The sequence below is a fragment of the Ahaetulla prasina genome, chromosome 1, assembly GCF_028640845.1.
Source record: "Ahaetulla prasina isolate Xishuangbanna chromosome 1, ASM2864084v1, whole genome shotgun sequence".
NCBI classification, from domain to species: Eukaryota; Metazoa; Chordata; class Lepidosauria; order Squamata; family Colubridae; genus Ahaetulla; species Ahaetulla prasina.
In genome coordinates, this window is record NC_080539.1 from 321,081,134 (window position 1) to 321,101,790 (window position 20,657).

Consider the following 20,657-nt stretch of genomic DNA (forward strand, 5'->3'; position numbering starts at 1 on the left):
CTTGGCGACGTTTCGACGAAGTCTCATTCGTCATCTTCAGGCTTCAGCTTCGTGCTTCTGGGAGCAATGTGTGATCGCAGCTGTTTCTTCCTTTTAACTGCTAGTGGGGGTTTGAACTGATTGGGTGGGAGCTTGGCTGTGCTCTGATTGGATGGGGGTTTTTCTGTGCTCTGATTGGCTGGGGTGTGTCCTGTGTTGGTGGGGGCTTGGTTGTGCTCAGTCTAGTCTGTGCTGCAGGGAGATTTGAGCTGGTGAGCTGCATAGCTGTTGTTTGGCTTTGTGGTTGTGCTACATCTTCATAGTGGGTGTCAGTCTGCTGCATGTATGGATTGGAGGGGTTTGAAATGGCTAATGTTGCAGCTGCGGTCTGGCTTCTGGTCCTTGGTCGTGCTTCATGATCAGTGTGGGTTTGGGTCTGCTTTCTGGGTGGATGTGGTGGTGACATCCTGTGTGGACCTCGTGAGTGTGGGTCTGGTGTCATTCCTCGTGTTAGGGACTCGTTTGTCAATAAGGCGGGTTTCCAAATGGCTGGTAGGCGGAGGTGTCATCTCGTTTGTTCATGCTGTGTGGGCGTTTTTCTATCTCAATGGCTTCTCTGATTATTCTGTTGTTAAAGTGTTCAGTTTTGGCGATAGTTCTGGTCTTTTTAAAGTCAATATCATGTCCTGTGACTTTAAAGTGTTGGACCAGGGAAGAAGTTGGTTCCTCTTTTTTGAATGAGTTCTTGTGTTCTTCAATGCGTGCACTTATTCTTCTGTTGGTTTGTCCAATGTATGTGGTGGGGCAGGCGGTGCATGGGATTTCATATACTCCTTGATTTTCTAACTCAATTTTGTCTTTAGGGTTTCTTAGGATGGTGGATATTTTTCTGTTTGTGCAGAATGCTGTCTTGATGTTGTGTTTGTGGAGGATCTTGCTGATTCTGTCTGTGGTGCCTTTTATATATGGGAGGAGGGTGAGCTCCCACCCAATCAGTTCAAACCCCCACTAGCAGTTAAAAGGAAGAAACAGCTGCGATCACACATTGCTCCCAGAAGCACTGAAGCCTGAAGATGACGAATGAGACTTCGTGAACGTCGCAAGACACTTCAATTTTACGCAGGAGAAAACCTGAACAACCAAAGACATATATATATATATATATATATATATATATATATATATATATATATATATATATATATATATATATATATATATATATTTTCTGAGGTTTTCATGAGTGTTTGTATGTAGATCTTTGGTTATTCAGGTTTTCTCCTGCGTAAAATTGGAGGTGTCTTGGCGACGTTTCGTATGTATATGTATACTATGTATACATTCCTGCTGGCAGGGCCTACTGTGAATCCCGTCAGTCATTCAACTCTGATTATTGGGATCCATAACAGCCTTCTCTACTGTAGCATCTTTCTTTTGGATCATCCTACCCTTCAAGGTGATACCTCTGTCCATCCTCCTATCCTTCTGTTAGAGCCTGAAGTCCTAGTTCTGATGGTTGCCTGGGGACCCAGTGGGGTAGAACCACACTGATGGTGGCTACTAGATTGATAGCAAACCCCACCTCCCTCCTCAGTCCCTGCTTCTCCTCTCACCCATCTTTTATCCTATTGTTTTATGCTCATTGTTTTCTTTTTCATTGTTTATTTTACTGTTCCATTACTTTGCTACTGTTCTATTTACAAATCTTTTCATTTCCATTTTTATTGTTGTGAGCTAACTAGAATAACCCCATGGAGAGATAAGGTAAAGTTAAAGGTTCTCCTCGCACATACGTGCTAGTCGTTGCCGACTAGGGGGCGGTGCTCATCTCCATTTCAAAGCCGAAGAGCCAGTACTGTCCGAAGACATTTCCGTGGTCATGTGGCCGGCATGACTCAACGCCAAAGGCGCATGGAACGCTGTTACCTTCCCACCAAAGGTGGTCCCTATTTTTTCTACTTGCATTTTTATATGCTTTCAAAACTGCTAGGTTGGCAGAAGCTGGGACAAGTAACGGGAGCTCACCCCGTTACACGACAGCACTAGGGATTTGAACCACTGAGCTGCCGACCTTTTGATCAACAAGCTCAACGTCCTAGCCCCTGAGCCACCGCGTCCTTTCCATGGAGAGATAGGTAACATAAATAGGTAACATAAATAGGTAACATGGAGAGATAGGTAACATAAATTTAAGAAATAATAAATAATGTAAAACCATCAAACATCCACATCTGCATGGGAAGGACTTGATAGGGAGATTAAAAATGCCAAATCCAGTATAAACATCTGGCTGACTATGCAAAAAAACCATCATGATAATATAAAGATAATGGTGAATTTGATTCTTTTCAGGCTGTACTTCTCATTACTGTGATGAGCTTCAGGATATGGGATAAAGAAGGATTGTAGAGCAGTGTCTGGCAAATGAAGATCTCCAACAAACATTGTGGGAGTTAATGATTTGTAGGCTTAGTTGGTATTAGTTGGTAACTTAGTTGGAGACGCATTTGTTTCCAAAAAGTTAAATGTGACACAAAGTTCATTTCCGAATTTGAATTTGTCTTCCAAAGCCAGAAGATGGGGATAACTTGGTACCTGTGAACACTTTTCTCATTACTCTTTCCTTTCATGTTTCTAATAGTACTGTGTGTACTAATAGCTTGGTGACCCTCAATTTTGTTTTAATCTGCTGTTGTGAAACAGCTTGGGACAATAACAAACGAAGTTACCACAGAAAATAATAAGAACAGACATTCTGATTCCATATATAAAGTGCAGCCTGTGGAAACAGCTTTGATTTTGCTTTGTTCAGGATATGAGTAATTCATTATCAGGCAGCTTAGATAGTAGTCTCAAATGTTTGGAGACCATGATAGTCTGTTGAAGACTGTCTTTCCAGTTTCCTTTGCCAGAAATCTATAGTTGGGGGAAAAAAACAAATGGATCTGAAATAAAATGCTTCAGTGTATGATTTTTTTTAATAAAGAAGTAAACCAGTTTAGCTGATCAGTTTTAGTCAACACTAGTCCCTGACTTTATATGTATATATACTGTAGTTGTAAGGATTTTCAAATGCTTATTTATCTATTTTCACACAGTTCTAGCTTTTGTTAACTATATCGGCCCTGAAGGAATTCATGCAATTCTCCCTGCTTTTCATTTACAGAATTTACATAATTGTAGTTTTTATTAAAAATGCAAGTTTAAGAATTATTTTATAGATTGTAATAAGGTTTATGCAGATTGGTCATATAGAGGAGTGGCCCCCAACTTTTTGGGCACCAGAGACCGGTTCCGTGGAGAAAGGTTTTTCCACGGACTGGAGGGGGCATGGTTTTGTGTGCTGCCTGCATCCCGCAGATAGGGCTTCACTTGTTTGCACGGACTGGTTGTTGGCATGCTGTGGACCGGTGCCAGTCCATGGATTGGGGGTTGGGGACACCTGATATAGCACTCCAGTAGCTAGCAGCACCTGATAGACCTAACTAGAAACTAGTTAAGTAAGTCCTGATTAATATTTGGGTGGGACAAGTTAGGAAAACTGTAAGAAATAGAAATAGCCAGGGAGCAACAGCTAATTCCATACTTACTTACTCCATATTTATGAAGTCACTAGGACTCAACTTTTAGAAGGAAAGAGATAACACTACAGTGTTTATTATTTCTAATGATTCTTCCTGAAGCTTTCTCTGTTTTCAATGGTTTGTTTGTTTATTTTTCACATTTCTGAACTGCACATCTCCCTCAAAGAGGGTCTCTGAGCATTATGCTCCCCCAGGGTCCCCATTCTTGCAATATATTTTAAAACAGCTTTTCAAGGATTTTTGGGAGAAAGAAAAACAGCAATATGCAAAACCACATTTTGTTAAAGGTTATAATCAAGTCCCATTATAAATTTAAACTTCATTTTCTAAACATGTGTTTGAATTTGTTGATCTAAAACGGGTGTCAAACTCACATTGTCATGGCAGCGTCACGTGACATATTGGGACTTTCCCCTTTGCTAAACTGGGTGTGGGTGTGGCCAGCATGTGACACATCAGGCCCACGGGCCAGGAGTTTGATAGCCCTGGTCTAAAAGCTTTCTGAATTCACCCAACCTGAAATCAGTGGTGGGTTTCAAAAAAATTTACTACCGGTTCTGTGAGTGTGGCTTTGTGGGTGTGGCATGGCTTGGTGGGCATGGCAGGGGAAGGATACTGTAAAATCTCCATTCCCACCCCACTCCAGGGGAAGGTTACTGCAAAATCCCCATTTCCTCCCAATCAGTTGGGACTCAGGAGGCAGAGAATAGATGGGGGTGGGGCCAGTCAGAATTTTTACTACCGGTTCTTCGAATTACTCAAAATTTCCCCTAACGGTTCTCCAGAACTGATCAGAACCTGCTGAAACCCACCTCTGCCTGAAATGGATGGCTATATTAAATCTTAACAAAGATGATGATGATAGTTATAGCATGTTGGGAATTTATGATTATTGTAGAGCCACATTCTGAGATGGGATGATATTCTATACTGTGGCTGGTTCAGTTTTCTATTGCCTTCAAGCTAGGTGATTATCAGTAATAAAAGCAATGGACCCAAAAAGACAAATTTTTTGATCAGCTGCAAACTGCGACTATTGAAACTATTATTGCATCTTAAGATAACATGAAGCTCTATAAAGACAGATCTTTTAGTTCAACAGATAAATTTTTTACCTTTTCTCGTATTGTGGAACATATTTGAGAGAGAAAGTGAATAAGCACATATGTTGATTATGGTACAGGTATAATGGGGAAAGGGTGGGGGATTTGACATGGAGTTCCAGGCAGTCAGAAAGCTATTGATAGCTCTCTTGTTCCTCCTGTAGAAAAAATGGTACTTATTATACGTATATATATATTTTAATCCTTTGAAGAATTTACCTAATCAGGCATGTCCTCTTAATTTTGTTCTGTTTCCCTTTAAAGGGTTTATGTACCAAACAATTTTATGGGGGGAGCTCAAAGAAAATATATAATCTCTTTTTTTCCCGAACGCCATCACTCTGCTAAACGAATAATTCCCTCAACACTATCAAACTATTCACTAAGTCTGCAATACTGTTAATCTTCTCATCGTTCCTATCACCCATCTCCTCCCACTTATGACTGTATGACTGTAACCTTGTTGCTAGTATCCTTAAAATTTATATTGCCTGTTTCCTAATATGATTTGATTGCTTATTTGTTCCCTATGACTATCATTAAGTGTTGTACCTTATGATTCTTGATGAACGCATCTTTTCTTTTTATGTACACTGAGAGCATACGCACCAAAGACAAATTCTTTGTGTGTCCAATCACACTTGGCCAATAAAGAATTCTATTCTATTCTATTCTATTCTGTTCTGTTCTGTTCTATTCTTTTGTTTCTTTCATCTATTCAATAACATCCACTCCAAAAGCAGATGAACTGGCTGTGCCTGAGGGATTTCTTTTATTGCGGTCATTCCAAAATCAGATAATTCTGTGTAGGCCAGACTTCTCCAAGAAAGTGATCTCCAGGTATTTTGGACCACAACCTTGTGAATTCTAATCCAATGTATCTGCAAGATGCCATGTTAAAGAAAGATAATATACTTTATATAGTGTCTTAAAATGGGCTCCCTGCCCTGCCTTCTTGTTTGAGATCCACTTTCTTGGCAACCCCAGAAACTCCCCAAGAAAAATAAATTCATTGATGTTTGATCGTGAAAGTTTTTGGAAAGAATGCAAAGTATTTATTCACTTAGAATTGGTGTACATAAACATTGCTTTGTAAGGTTTTTGTATCTTTATCATTCCTAAGGTTTCATCATTTTGTGAGTTGTTACAGTATTTTAATTCTTATTTCTGGTGTCACAGAACTATGCAGTGATACATTGAAGAAAGTTTTATATATATATGCACACACACACACACACACACACAATGATTTCTTAAGATTGTTAATAGATGTAAAATCTTTATCTTTTAGGCATTTATAATAAAGATATAAATATAAGTTGCCATAAATACAGTGATACAGTGAATTCAAAATTATATGAAATGTATTGATGTTATTATTAGAAAGATTAGAGGCAATATCACAACGATACTTTCCTACAACTGTTGTTAAAATATTACACAATATCATTTGAAAACATATTAGGTGTTCTATTAAGGCACTTGCATATTTAAGAAGTGACATATTATTTGTATTTTTTTGTTTTGTTTAGCTTGGCATTGCAGCTGGTTTCCTCCTCCCCCCAGTTCTGGTTCCCGATTTGAAGCAGAAGGAGGAGTTGGCTTACCATATTGGCATCATGTTTTTTATCACAGCAGGTGTGGCAACAGCACTTTTCATCTTAGTTGTCTTTGGTAAGTGAAAATAGTTAAATATAATTGAAGATTGGGCATAGGGACCAGCTAAGATGGGTGTGAATTGCTGGAGTATCAGTTCCAGACTTCCAAGTGCTTCAACGACCCTCTAAGAGGATGCAAGTGACCAGCTGTCTGCAAGGAATATAAATCCTTCCATTTCCCACTTTCCTGTCAGAACTGAAGAAGCTTCTTGTATGAGAAGCGAAATGTCTTCAAAGAAAAAACCAGAAAGCCCAGTTGCCTTTGAGACAACCATGACCTGGATGACTGAGAATCTCTACAGATTTATTTTATGCCAAGTATGGTTTGTTTGTTTTAACTTGGTATGATGTGGAAATCCCCCCCCCCATTATGCCTTAATGTTTTTTGTTTTTTGTTTTTATTTGCATTTATATCCCGCCCTTCTCCGAAGACTCAGGACGGCTTACACTATGTCAAGCAATAGTCTTCATCCGTTTGTATATTATATACAAAGTCAACTTATTGCCCCCACAACAATCTGGGTCCTCATTTTACCTACCTTATAAAGGATGGAAGGCTGAGTCAACCTTGGGCCTGGTGGGACTAGAACCTGCAGTAATTGCAAGCAGCTGTGTTTAATAACAGGCTATCTTACCAGTCTGAGCCACAGAGGCAAATGTTATTTGCAAATTGTATCACTACAGATGTTCAATAAATGATGGTTAAAAAGTTTGGCTTAAAATGGTTGGGTACCTATATTTTATTTTCAGTTGCCTTTTATTTTAATTTATTTTAATCCGCAATTACTCATTTCTGGTTCTGTCCTTTTTTCTTTAGTGTTTCAGGAAAAGCCTCCATATCCCCCAAGCCCAGCCCAGGCAGTGATTAAGGCAGCAGCTCCAGAGGAATATTCCTATCTGAAATCCATCGTCCGGTTATTTTCTAACATTAACTTTGTGCTGTTGATAGTCACTTATGGTAAGATCTCTTGATTGGAAGGATCATATAACATCCCATTTTTTTCATGTTTGTTTGTGTTATTTCATCTACCTGCCAGCATCTTGGTTTACAAATAAGGCGTTAAAACAGTTCCCAAATAGGATGTTCCTTAAATAAATGTATTTGTTCTCAAAAAAAGTTAAAGATATAATTATATGAAAATTACTCTGAAACACTTGCATATCAAAGCATCAGTTTTACCAAGACAATCTGCTGTTTAATTTGTTAATTTGAAGAGGAGACTATTCAGTTCCTCAAATGTGATCAGGCATTTAGCTTTTTTCTTCTCTTGCCTCTGTGGAAAATAAAGCTTCTGTCTTTATTAAGTAATTTTTTTGTAGATAGTTTTCAGTGTTCACAGGTGCAGTTAAATAGTGTTACTTTAGCTTTAAGTATTCATTTACAATAACACCACATTTTCACAATTGCACCTGGGAACTACTCCTTCATAAAAAACATCCTACTTACATCCAAATCAGTATTCATATTGTATTTCGTTTCATTTTAGATAAGGAGAAATTGTAATGTATAGATAAAATGCCCTGAGAATACTGATTTGGATGTATTTTGGTGGCTTATTTTGATTATTAAAATGAGTGATATTTATATTTCATTTTACTTGCTTCTGATTCCTATCAACAATTTTCTACTCTTCTTCATTTATATTAATAGTTGTTAAATATCTTATTTCAGCTCATCTTGTTTTTTAGTCTTTGGACTTAATTATTGGCTCTTTCTATTCTTTCTGCTCCTGATCTATCTCTGTACTTTTGGTTTTTTTCCATTCTTTATCACTTAAAAAATGTTATTCTTCCCATTGCTGCTCCTTTTTTAAAATCATTTTTTAAGAATCATTATTCCTTTTTACTGAGAGGAAAGGAATATACAGTCAATGCTAATCCTTGTTTTCTTATCTTTTGCTTCTTATACCATTTTATGTTCATAAAGTCAAATCTGTAGAAAGTTTTATAGCTCACTATTTTAAAACAGCAACTATGAGAACAAAACCAAATCCTATTTGCCATATAGAATGCTTTAGGATATTTGACAGTTTTCCTTGGCTACTGCTAATGGAAGCACGTTTGTCCCAGAATTTGCCCCTGGGAAGGTTTATATCTGTTGCCTTATCATTTAGATTGTTTCCATTGATATTTGGTCTGGAAACGGGAAATTCAGGAATAACATTAGTATGTGGCATTCAAAACTGCAACAGACTTGATATTTGACACATCCAAGCACATAAAACTGCAGTCGATGAATTGAATTTGTCTGATAGTGACACTTTTGGAAGAGAATGGATATTTTTTTGTTTTAAGAAATCTGTGGAAATTATATAATTATAAATAAAAACTACCTTCCTGACCATTGTCTCTTGTGAGACTTCAACTGTGTATGAGTATCTTATGTCCTCAGACACACTGTCTCATTGTGTTTCAGCCCTAAGGTAGGTCCCTTGAAATTTTGAAACGAGGAATTTTATTCAGGTCTCTGAAAAGGTAGCTTTTCTGAGATTTCTATTGTTATTATTGTTGGTTCTGTTGCCCAGCACAACATGAATGAATTGATGGGTGGTTTTTTTCTGCATAAAAACATTAGCATTACTGTATCTGCATAGTAGCCCCTTATTCCTTATATAAATTATTCAAATATCTTATTAAATCAGGGAGTGATTTATTCTGATAGCCACATTTAGCACATTTTTAAAGGAAACATTGATTAGTCCTGGCATACGTGTGTCTGCAGGGGTCATCAAATAGGCAAGATGGCTCTTGCAACATCACTGCCCAGTTCTGCCCCTTTTGTGCATTGTCAACTTGACACGTGCAAAGTGGCAGGACTTTGATTACAACACAACTGCCACTTTGCCTATTTTGGATGCCACTGTTTTGGAGTGTCTTTTTTTAAAAACAAATATTGGGTAAGTATGCCCTATCTGAACTGTAAAAATGTTGACATCCAGTGCATAGCAGGAAAGAGATACAAAATTCTCTATTTTAATGTTCACATCTAGTAATCTGAAGTTTTGCAATTTAAATATGCTAACCCTAATTTTGATAGTTGTTGGAAATTGGGTTTCTGCGTACTTTTGCATATATCAATACTTGTAGTTATGATTATTGTTTTGTGTAATTGACACTGTTACATAGAAAAAGGCAAAATCTGTATTTTAATAATATCATAATGATCCAAAACAATATGAAAGCTTTCAAGTTCTCCAGAACTCTTCATCAACTAAGATATTCAAACCAATGACAGCAGAGGGATCAGTAAAGAGCATGAAAATCCAAAACCCAGGTCAGATCCTTCAGTAATAAAGTCTGTAATTCAGAATAAATCTCAAGCTGATGTCTATGGAGATTCACGGTTGTCCCAAGGATGCTTTTTCAAGAAGCAACTGGACTTTCTGGTTTTTCTTTGAAGACGTTTCACTTCTCATCCAAGAAGTGAAACATCTTCAAAGAAAAACCAGAAAGTCCAGTTACCTCTTGAAAAAGCACCTTTGAGATCTCAAGCTGACAATAGTAGACTGAACACATTTGTTACTGTCATTGGTATCAGGTTCTATTTAATATCTACGAACAGAAAGAATGGTGTTCCCTGTTAGTTCTGAAAACATAAAGAGCATATTTATAGGCTCTATTAGAATAGCAAAGGACTTTACAACTCCCCAATTTCTGCTCGTTTCTCTGGGTCATTTGCCTCAAAGTTTTTTTCCCTTCAGAAGTTTTGTTTTGTTTTTTTAAAAAAGAGAAACAGTGCAAAGGGCAAATCTTTTGGTTGTCTCAATGTCTAAGATGGCTTCTAGGAATGTGTACTGTCAGCTCTCTGCTTGCCTTATCATTCTCTGTTGTTCGATCAAAGAGACTGATTACCAGAGGCTTTTCAAGTACATATAACAATATTAGAAATTTCCTGTCATGTCATCTGAACTTGGTCCTTTCCTCCCTTCCTCCTTGCCTGCAGTAAACTTTGAATTGCTCCTACATCTTTGTTGCCTTCTTAGAGTTCTACACTTCTCAGTTTTGCAGCTTTTAAAGTAAAATTGAAAAAGATGAATTGTGTTTTCATACAATAACCCTGCTGACAATAAATAATTCTTCCTCAGAATTCAGATGCCTCATGAACATTGCCAAAGAAGCAGTCCATTCCACTGAGCCTTTGAAAAAAAAAACTTATTCCCCATATTGAGCAGCATCACAGTCAGATGTCTATGTGTTGTTACATGTGCCTTTAAATCTTCATTGACTCCTAGTGACTGCCACCCTAGACAAATCCCTGAAGCTTTCTTGGCAAAGTTAATCAGAAATGGTTTGCCATTGCCTCCTTCCTAGGCTGATAGACTGGCCCAAGGTCACCCAGCTAGACTAGAACTCACAATCTCCCAGTATCTAGCCTGATGCTTTTACTACTTATACCAAGCTAGCTCTTCATTGCGGTAAGCTTGTGGAGGGCATTCAGTATAAAATTGGTTATGCAGATGCAGTTTTTGGATATTTTTTAATGCCTTCCAGTGAGTTTTTGACTCCTGGTACCTGTCTGGATGGGTCCCTTCAGTTCTATTACTAAGACTTTGGAAGTAATTTGCCTCTAGGACTGACAAAGAATGACTGGCTCAAGGTCACCCAGCTGGCTTTGGGCCCAAGGTAGGACTAGAACTCATGGTCTCCCAGTTTCTAGCCTAATGCCTTAACCATTATACCATACTAGCTCAATGAGATGATACCATTATTTTATTTGGCATAAAGAGCAAGCTATATTTTTAAAGAATAGCAAATAAGGATTGATCATGATTTCTGGTATAAACATTAGGAAACAATTGCTGTAGCCATAGTCATTAATTCACTGATAAAAGTTAGGTAATAAATCTGAATTGTGAGCAGTTTTAAATGGGGGTTCTCTTTAGGAATCCAATCTATTGTACTGTGCCTTGGGGATGTTTGGGCTGTATTTCTATTAATACATTTGTTTCTTTCTGATTATATTAGGAAAATGAAACACAGCAAAACCCACTATTAGGAATGATACTGATGTAGTTTTAAGTAAATCCTTAGATGTAAGGGCAGTAACCTGGGAAAAGTCCATCAGATTCAGAGAAACATTTTCTCACCGCCAAAGAAAACTTTTTACTTTATTTGCAAGTAAAAAATAGGCTGCTAATGCTGAATGAATACTGAACTGAAACTGAAAGCACATGAAAAAACATGTAACAAAGTTTATAATTAAGAAATGTGTAGCTGATTCAAAATTGGGAGAAATGGCTAACACCCAGGAAGATGGAACAAAATTGCAAACTAATCTGGATAAGCTGGAAGATTGGTTTGAGAAGAACAAAGTGTCCTTCAAGAGGAAAAAATGGAAGATATTACATGTAGGAAGGAAAAATATAGGCTACACATATAAAATGAGGATTCTTGTTAAGATCTAAGAAGGAATTACTTGAGATCATTGATAACAAACTGAATTTCAGCCAACCCCATGAGGCAGCTGCTAGAACAAGAATTTTATCTTTATTCTCCTCTACTTTGCACGGGTGAGACCACAGCTGGAGTATTGTGTGCAGTTCTGTGCACTATATTTCTAGAAGAATATTGACATGTTAGAAGAGAGATTCAGAGAAGGACAAAAAGATTTGAGATGTTTGGCTTGGAGGAAAGAAGGCCTAGGAGAAGCATGGCATCTGTGTTCAAATTTATCAGTGTATCATAGAGAAGTTGTTCAGGAACTATTTTCCACAGAAACTAAAACCAGAACTAATGGGCTTACGTAGCAAACAGCTAGATTTTGTTTAAATAGAAGGAAAAAAAGCTTGATGGTTAGTTCCATATAACATTCTCCTCTATTGATCTATATCAGAGTCCATCTGTAGAAGTTTTTAAGAAAGATTGAGAGCCGCCTTTTGAAAATGGGTTAATTGGCTGTCTTAATATTGCAGAGGTTTGGATTAGATCCTTTTTTGCTCTTATAATAATTCTTTAATTCTCTAATTCTTCCAGTCTCAGCCAGTCCTCTCCCAGAGGCAGTTTCTGAGAGTTTACAGCTAGGAAGTTATTAGAAATTTGCATTGGAGTTTGGCTGGGGAATTTGGTTGGAGGAAGGGTTAAATAACATGGGCAATGACAGAAATCTTGTGGCCTGCAAAGTGGTTGTGGTATGAAGTGGTTGTTTTCTTGCCTGAAGATGACCCAAATTACATCTGATTATTGGAAAAGAAAGTGGGAGGTGAATAAAGAATTTCTATATTGCAGTGCTTAAGGAAAAATATGATTTTTGGCAGGGCACCTGAATCCCAGGAGAGTAGATAAATAAAGAGAACACCCAAAGGTGGGCTTCAGATCCTTTAGCAATGGGTTTGCTGCCCCATTGCTGGGTGGGCATGGTGTTGGTGGACATGGCCTAGTCGGCTGCCTGCACCACAACGGGGTGGGTGGGTGTTTTTCACCCTCCTCAGGCTCCGGAGGCTTTCCCTGAGCTTCCAGGAGGGCGAAAACTGCTTCCCCCGGGTCCGGAGCCCCTCCAGAGGCTGGAACCTCCAGAGGCTGGAACCTCCATTAAGCCCGCTTTTTGTCCTCCCAGACCCTCTAAGCGGCCCCTGCACTTACCTGGAATGATGAATGGGCCGCATGGAGACTCCTAGGAGTGGTGGGATGGGTGTGGCCAGCCAGGGGTGGCATTTGGGGGTTCACTGAACCTCTAAAACCACACTTACCGACACTGACAGGGCAAGCTACTAGAATATAAATTGAGAGCAAACTTCACTCCTTACTATATTGATGATGAGGTTACTTAGTGTGGGTAATGAAACATCTGCAACAAAGCAACCAAGCTCAGAAAGCACAAGACCCCTCACTGGTACCTCTAGAGCATGGGTGACAAACTCGATCACATCACGGGCCGGATCATGACATATCGTGACATTTTTTGCCTTTGTGGAGCTGGGGTGGGTGTGACCTGCACATGACATATCTGGCCATGGGCTGCCAGTTTGACAGGCCTGCTCTAGAGCCTGATCCATAATCACCTGAACAAAACTTGATATGGAACATAGTAGAATAACATTTGGACCATAATAGACTGAAGAAACCATGAGCTGCTTGGTAGATAGCTCTGTGCTGAAAGGAACTCAAGAGCTATGTGCTGACTGATATAAAATTGTGAATGTATCAGTGTTGTCTTTTAAGTTTCTATATCCTGGATGTGACAGGAAAGTTACCAAAAATATTCCACCCCCCTGACCCTATCCTTTCCTTCTTGAGTCATATGAGACAGAAGGCACAGTCAAACGAGACCTTGAAAAGATTTTCAGAGAAGATGAGGCCTTGGTTAATGAAAATATAATGAAAATAAAGTAACTTATCAATTCTAACTGAAGGCCACAGTGGAAAATAAAGTAGGATTCCAGGAGTTAGCAGTTGACTCTATAGAAAGCATTGCTGAAAATGATTTAGATTCTATGACAATGGATTAGCTATCTTTATGAAGGACTTCTGAAAAGAAATAGGCTATATCTTATAAAGACTGGGAAGAAAATGTTTGCCAGACACTTTGCTAGTCTCATCAGGAGACCATTAAACTGCAACAAAAGAAAGAGGGTGGCAAAAACCCAGAACCAAATATGAAGCCAAGGGCTGGGGTTTAGAAAGCAGAACATAAAAGGAGAAGCAGAAGAGCAGGGTAGGGACTTCGAGATTTGGAAGAAACTATAATAGATCAGTAGGTAATACACTCAATACCCTATACATTTCTATACCAATACGCAAAGTATGAGAAACAAATGGAGAGAACTAGTATTCATAATTCAGGAAGACAAATATTACTTTCTGAGCATCACTGGATTTGGGGGAATGATAGATGGATGGATGGATGGATGGATGGATGGATGGATGGATAGATAGATAGATAGATAGATAGATAGATAGATAGATAGATAGATAGATAGATAGAATTCTTTATTGGCCAAGTGTGATTGGACACACAAGGAATTTGTCTTTAGTGCATATGCTCTCAGTGTACATAAAAGGACAAGATACATTTGTCAAGAATGATATTCATGATTGGCATATAAAACTGGAAGACTACAGTTTATTCAAAATGGAGCCAATGCAGGACAAGAGTAGGCTGTTGGCTGTATGTAAAAGAAACTTACAGAAATTTAGGAATTGGAGGATGGAAATCATGTTGGAAGTGTTTGGGTAAGAAGAAAAAGAGAAACACATAATTCCATCATGAGAATTTATTATAGATTTAAAGGGCAGGGAGAAGACACGGAGGAGGTTTTTCTGTATCAGGATCTGTCTTCAGACAGGCATGCAGGGGTGATAAATGGAAGATTTCAGTTATTTTGACATCTACTGGGAATCTCATTCTACCAAGAGTTGAAAGTCCCACATTTACTGACAACTTTATTTTCTGCACTGATGTTACCTAGTTGAGTAATAAAATGCCTGTAAGCAAACAACCAAGCTCAGAGAGTTCCAAGGACTCCACAATTCCACCCTGGGCTATACATATATTCTTTTATTGAAACTTCAAATATCCCTGGCCTTTCAGAATTCCAAAGGGCCCCAGGGCAATACTTCACTTTTCTATTGTATCCTTTGATCTCCTTCACACAGCATACAAGTTGCAAATGTTTGCTGCCTGAACTGCAATTGTTTCTGAATTCACATAACATGCTCACAGTTTACTTGCACAATTTGCTAAGCCAAAAACAGAGAAACAAGGTTATGGATAACATTATGAGTGAATTTAGCTGTATTCACTCTACCTTTCTTTTTCTTCCATTGTTATTGTTTCCTTGAAATCAGTGAGTCAGTAAGTGGGAATTAAGGAAAAGAAGAGATCTACAATATTGACATTACATTTGAAATTATTTATACTTGGTCAGTTTTCTTCCCTTGTATGAAAAGTATCAACTCGTCTTTTCATTTTGAATATTGAATCTTATTTTGAAAGAATGCCATTTATACGTGGGTACAAAGTAAAATGTTCCTGTTGCCCTTCTGAAAGGTTTGCCTGCATTTTTCAGAGACAAATCTTTAATTCAAAAGGCCTTACTCTCAGGAAATGATGCATTGGATCAAAGTCTCTCAACATAACACTTTGCATACTTAAACAATTTATTCTCAGGAGGGAAGTATGCAGTGGAGTACCCCAAGGTTCTGTTTTAGGCCCAGTACTCTTCAACATCTTCATCAATGACTTGGACGAGGGGATAGATGGGGAACTCATCAAATTTTCAGATGACACCAAGCTGGCAGGAATAGCCAAAAGATAGGCGCAAGTTACAGAAAGATCTTGGCAGACTTGAACACTGGGAGCTATCTAACAAAATGAAATTCAACAATAAAAAAAGTAAGGTTCTACATTTAGGCAAAAAAACCAAAATGCACAGGTACTGGATATGTGATACCTTGCTCAATAATAGTACCTGTGAGAGGGATCTTGGAGTCCTAGTGGATAACCATTTAGATATGAGCCAGCAGTGTGCAGCAGCTGCTAAAAAAACCAACACAGTTCTGGGCTGCATAAACAGAGGGATAGAATCAAGATCACGTGAAGTGTTAGTGCCACTTTATAATGCCTTGGTAAGGCCACACTTGGAATATTGCATCCAGTTTTGGTCGCCACGATGTAAAAAAGATGCTGAGACTCTAGAAAGAGTGCAGAGAAGACCAACAAAGATGATTAGGGGACTGGAGGATAAAACATATGAAGAACGGTTGCAGGAACTCGGTATGCCTAGTTTAATAAAAAGAAGGACTAGGGGAGACATGATAGCAGTGTTCCAATATCTCACAAAGATATTGCCACAAAGAAGAGGGAGCCGGGCTGTTCTCCAAAGCACCTGAGGGTAGAACAAGAAGCAATGGGTGGAAACTGATCAAGGAAAGAAGCAACTTAGAATTAAGGAGAAATTTCCTGACAGTTAGAACAATTAATAAGTGGAACGACTTGCCTGCAGAAGTTGTGAATGCTCCAACACTGGAAATTTTTAAGAAAATGTTGGATAACCATCTGACTGAGATGGTGTAGGGTTTTCTGCCTGGGCAGGGGGTTGGACTAGAAGGCCTCCAAGGTCCCTTCTAACTCTGTTGTTATATTAATATTATATTAAATGTGTGTACATCAATAGCCCAAATTTCTCTTCTTCTTTCCCTTGGCTGCTGTATTGCCCTTACCTTCATTTTCCTAATACCATTTCCTTTAAAGAATAATAATAACAAATACAAGCAAAAAACACCCCCCCCCCATTTTAAAAATTGAGTTGCATTGCACGAAAGTCACATAATATCCGCCAGAAATATGAGCATAACAATAGGATATTTTCCAGTGCTGATATGCTCAACCATCATGACACTCCTTTTTCCACACATACAAAATGGGTCTATTGGTGGACAATAGATATTTGCAGAACAAATTTGGGCCTACCGAAGCTTTATTCCAACATTAGTTTACAATTGTGCTTAGCTAAGGCATATGGAATCAGATAACAGATGAGGTCAGTGACTAGCATCTGCTTTTTGACCCTGTTGTGCTAGCTTGGGTGAGGTTATTTATTTATTTAGCGTAGGATGAGAACAGGACTTGGGTGAGGTAAGTTCTTTGGATTCATCTGTGTATTTGAAAGTTCAACTTAGTCTTATCAGTAAAATGTATGAACATGAAATGTTTTTGCTGCAATAAAAATGCAACTGAACTTGAAGTGTTCAGTGTACATGGAGCATAAATCTGTATGTAGTTATTCATGCCATTTCATGTAAGACATAGTGTGAAATAGCATTGAAGTCCATTTTGCAATCTTTGATTCATGATCTTCTTGTTTGGTTTTTATTTTTCTCCCACTCTGGGATTCTTGTTTCTGTTTAATGAGATAATGATTTCCCAAATCGATGTTTCCTAATCGCCATTCCATTCATGTGCTTGAATATTACTATTGCTTTTTGTTTTTCATAAAAAACAAGTCCACAATTACTGGACAGTTTGTATGTGCATACATTCCTGAAGACGAGCACCAATGTTATAGAAGTGATGATGCAAACCATATGTATGCATCAAGCTTCCAGTAAATGCCAAAATCACAACACTGAAACAAATTCACAAGTTTCTTTGGGGCGAATAATATTTTTTAAATTTGAATATGTAAGTTCTGTGTTCATTCCTTAAGCTGCAAAATATAGCAAAATTCAAAGCATGATGTAAATTCAATATTTCTGTATCTTTCAGGCTTAAACACAGGTTGCTTCTATGCCCTCTCAACTTTGCTAAATCGCATGGTAATGCTGCATTATCCAGTAAGTAATTCTCTGTTGAGATATCATCATTCTGATTTGACACTGAAAATAGTAGCACTTTGGGTGGAAGTGTCTTCCTTCCTTCCTTCCTTCGTTCCTTCGTTCCTTCCTTCCTTCCTTCCTTCCCCTGCATCAATCTGATATTTAACTAATGTGACAGAAGTTTCTTTATATGAATCTCTGTCTCAACTATGCCATCTGAAACGGAAGGGAAGTGATTTTAAAGCTACCGTATATACTCGAATATAAGCCGATCCGAGTATAAGCCGAGGTCCCCAATTTTACCCCAAAAAACTGGGGTAAACTGGGGACTCGAGTATAAGCCGAGGGAGGGAAATGAGGCAGCTACCGGTCAGGGAAAGCCTCCCTCCCTCAGCCGAGAAGGCTGGCGGCTCCCCCGCCCCGCCCTCTCACTGCACCGGCAGGGCTTCCCCGCGCTAATGCAAAAGCCCGCCAAGTTTGCACCATCCGGTATAATGTGAAAAAAAGAAGAAAAAAAAAAACTCGAGTATAAGCCGTATATACTCGAGTATAAGCCGAGGGGACGTTTTTCAGCACAAAAAACGTGCTGAAAAACTCGGCTTATACTCGAGTATATACGGTAATTTGGATTCTGATTAGATTAGAACAAGATTCTCTTTAAACCTTAAGTGAAAACTGCAGATACTGTTTTTAAAGCCTAGCAAGAGAAAGAGCATTAGCAGGCAATATTTAAACCTTCTCATTTCTACTGTTATCTTTTGGCCAGCCAGATTCTCTCTTTTTGATTTTGATTTCACATTCTAATGTTAGATATTTTGTCCTTGGAAAAAAAGCAAGAACTAAATTTGAAGTCACAAGGGGGAGGCAAAGAAAACTCACTTGTACACAAGAAAACCCTGATTTAATGGACTAATGTAAAGTAGTGTTAATTTAAGTGGAATGTCTGTTAATCCAGTAATAGATTTTACAAATGCATATTTTGCATTTTATTATTGTGCATGTGTAAAATAGGAATGTACTGATTTTGTTCATTTTATCATTTTAGACATGCATAGAATGGTAGATGGGATTTTACACATATCCAGGAATGTATAGTGTATATAGATAGATAACCAGTTCAGCTGAAATCTGTTAAATCAAAATTTATGAAACTGCCACATTTCACAGGCTGTGCTATTTCCCCCCCCACTTATTTAATCTGCTTAACAATTTTATAAAACACATTAGGTTTGAACACCATAACTAGACTACGAGTATGTTAATGTTGTGCTTGGGATGTGGTTCAGGTCCCAAAGAACTTGCTCTAACATTCTACCCGATGTATAGACTTGGGCCTTTTAGAATTTTCTAGCCAGGCGGAACTTTACTGAGAACTTTGAGAGTTGAACGTATCTGAAGAGTGTTCAAGCTGGGAAAAGCTGTACTATATTGTAGCACTGTGGCAATTTTATCCTGACTCTTTCCACTTCTGTTTTTCATGAAGTAAAAAAACAACCCTGATGATGTATGCATACATGTTTTGCTCCAGGGAGAAAATCTAAATGCTGGTCGAATTGGTCTTACCATTATAGTGGCTGGCATGTTTGGAGCTTTGATTTCTGGCATCTGGTTGGACAGGACCAAAACATACAAGTAAGTGCTTTATTGTACCTCTTTCCCCTCTCTGTTTCTTTGGAGAAGAGATAGGCTTTTTCAGTGAGTAGATCAGGGGTATAGTGCAAGAGTCAGAAAATGTTCTGATCTGGGGCTACACTTTAATTTTTTGCCACTCAATTTGAGGGCTGTGGGAGATGGGGCTATTGATATAGTGATAACACCAGAGTGAGTGGAGCCCAAATTTTCAATCCCTTTTTTCTTTGAGAAGGCATTAAATAAAACGGGTACCTAAAATCTTGGCTTAAGACGCAATTTTTTTTCATTCAAAATCCTTACCAATGATATAATGAACTTTTGAATTATTTTCTCTATAAAGTTTAAAGCAGTTGTTTTTACACCATCTTTAAACAAGTAACTATATAATGTATATACTGTATAATAATGATATATATAAAATCTTTAAACAAGTAAGCTTCCCAACCTTTCTGGAACCAGGGACTAATTTTATGGAAGACAATTTTCCTACAGACCAGGGAGGGATGGTCTTGCATAAAACTTAGATCCGTAATGGTGAACCTATGACACGCGTGCCACAGGTGGCACACAGAGCCCTCTCTGTGGGCATGCACGCCATCACCAGCTGCTCTTCTGATTTTTTGGGCTGTTTTTGGGCCGTTTTCTGGCCAATTTTTCGGACCGTTTTTGGACAAAAACACGGCCAAAAAACAGGAATGCATGTGCCGACCAGCGGTTCTTTGGGTTTCCAGTGCTTCAGCGCACGCATATGCACACACATGCACACGCATTCTGGTTTGGGCACTTGGTCCCAAAAACGTTCACATCACTGACCTAGATCCTGTGCATATAGAAATGAAATTTCTCTCGTTCACCTGCCACTTGCACGGCCCAGTTCCTAACAGGCCACAGTCTGGTACCAGTCTACAGCCTGAGGATTGGGGACTCCTGATCTGGCACATTCCAGGGAGACAGTTTTTATATTTAAACTCAAAATCTTCATATATTGTTAATGGGATTTTAAATAAACTACAGGAAGCTTTCTTTATTGTTCGAGGGGCAATGGCAATAAATAAACAAGGTGCAATGACCAAAAAGTAAACTAAACAAAACTTATAAGTATTTTAAAATCTTTAAAGGTTGAAGGAAAATCACAATGTAAAGTAGATTAAGAGGGGAAGTGGGCAAATTCAGAGTCTTTTTGAAAGCCTCTGAACTGTAGTTTGGAGTCTCCTGGCACCTAGAGCTCTAAAGCCCACAGGAGACCACTGTTTTATAGACTCCTCACAGGGAGCATTTGGGTGATCTGGAGCAAGGATCTCCAACCTTGGCAACTTTAAAACTTGTGGACTTCAACTCATAGAGTTCCTCACCCAGCAAAGCTGGCTGAAGAACTCTGGGAGTTGAAGTCCACAAATCTTAAAGTTGCCAAGGTTGGAGACCCCTGATTTGGAGTGTTCCAGGGAGCC

At 38.5% G+C, this 20,657-nt stretch overlaps 1 protein-coding gene across 2 annotated transcripts in view; it reads left to right on the top strand.

Annotated features, from left to right (window-relative positions):
• FLVCR2 (FLVCR choline and putative heme transporter 2) overlaps positions 1 to 20,657 on the top strand; it is a 63,374-nt gene that overhangs the window by 27,327 nt on the left and 15,390 nt on the right. For both annotated transcript variants that reach the window (XM_058162403.1, XM_058162404.1), the window contains exons 2-5: positions 6,199 to 6,340; positions 7,142 to 7,282; positions 17,528 to 17,595; positions 19,106 to 19,209. In XM_058162403.1, coding sequence (XP_058018386.1) covers positions 6,199 to 6,340; positions 7,142 to 7,282; positions 17,528 to 17,595; positions 19,106 to 19,209 — 455 coding nt within the window. The remainder of the gene's footprint in view (positions 1 to 6,198; positions 6,341 to 7,141; positions 7,283 to 17,527; positions 17,596 to 19,105; positions 19,210 to 20,657) is intronic.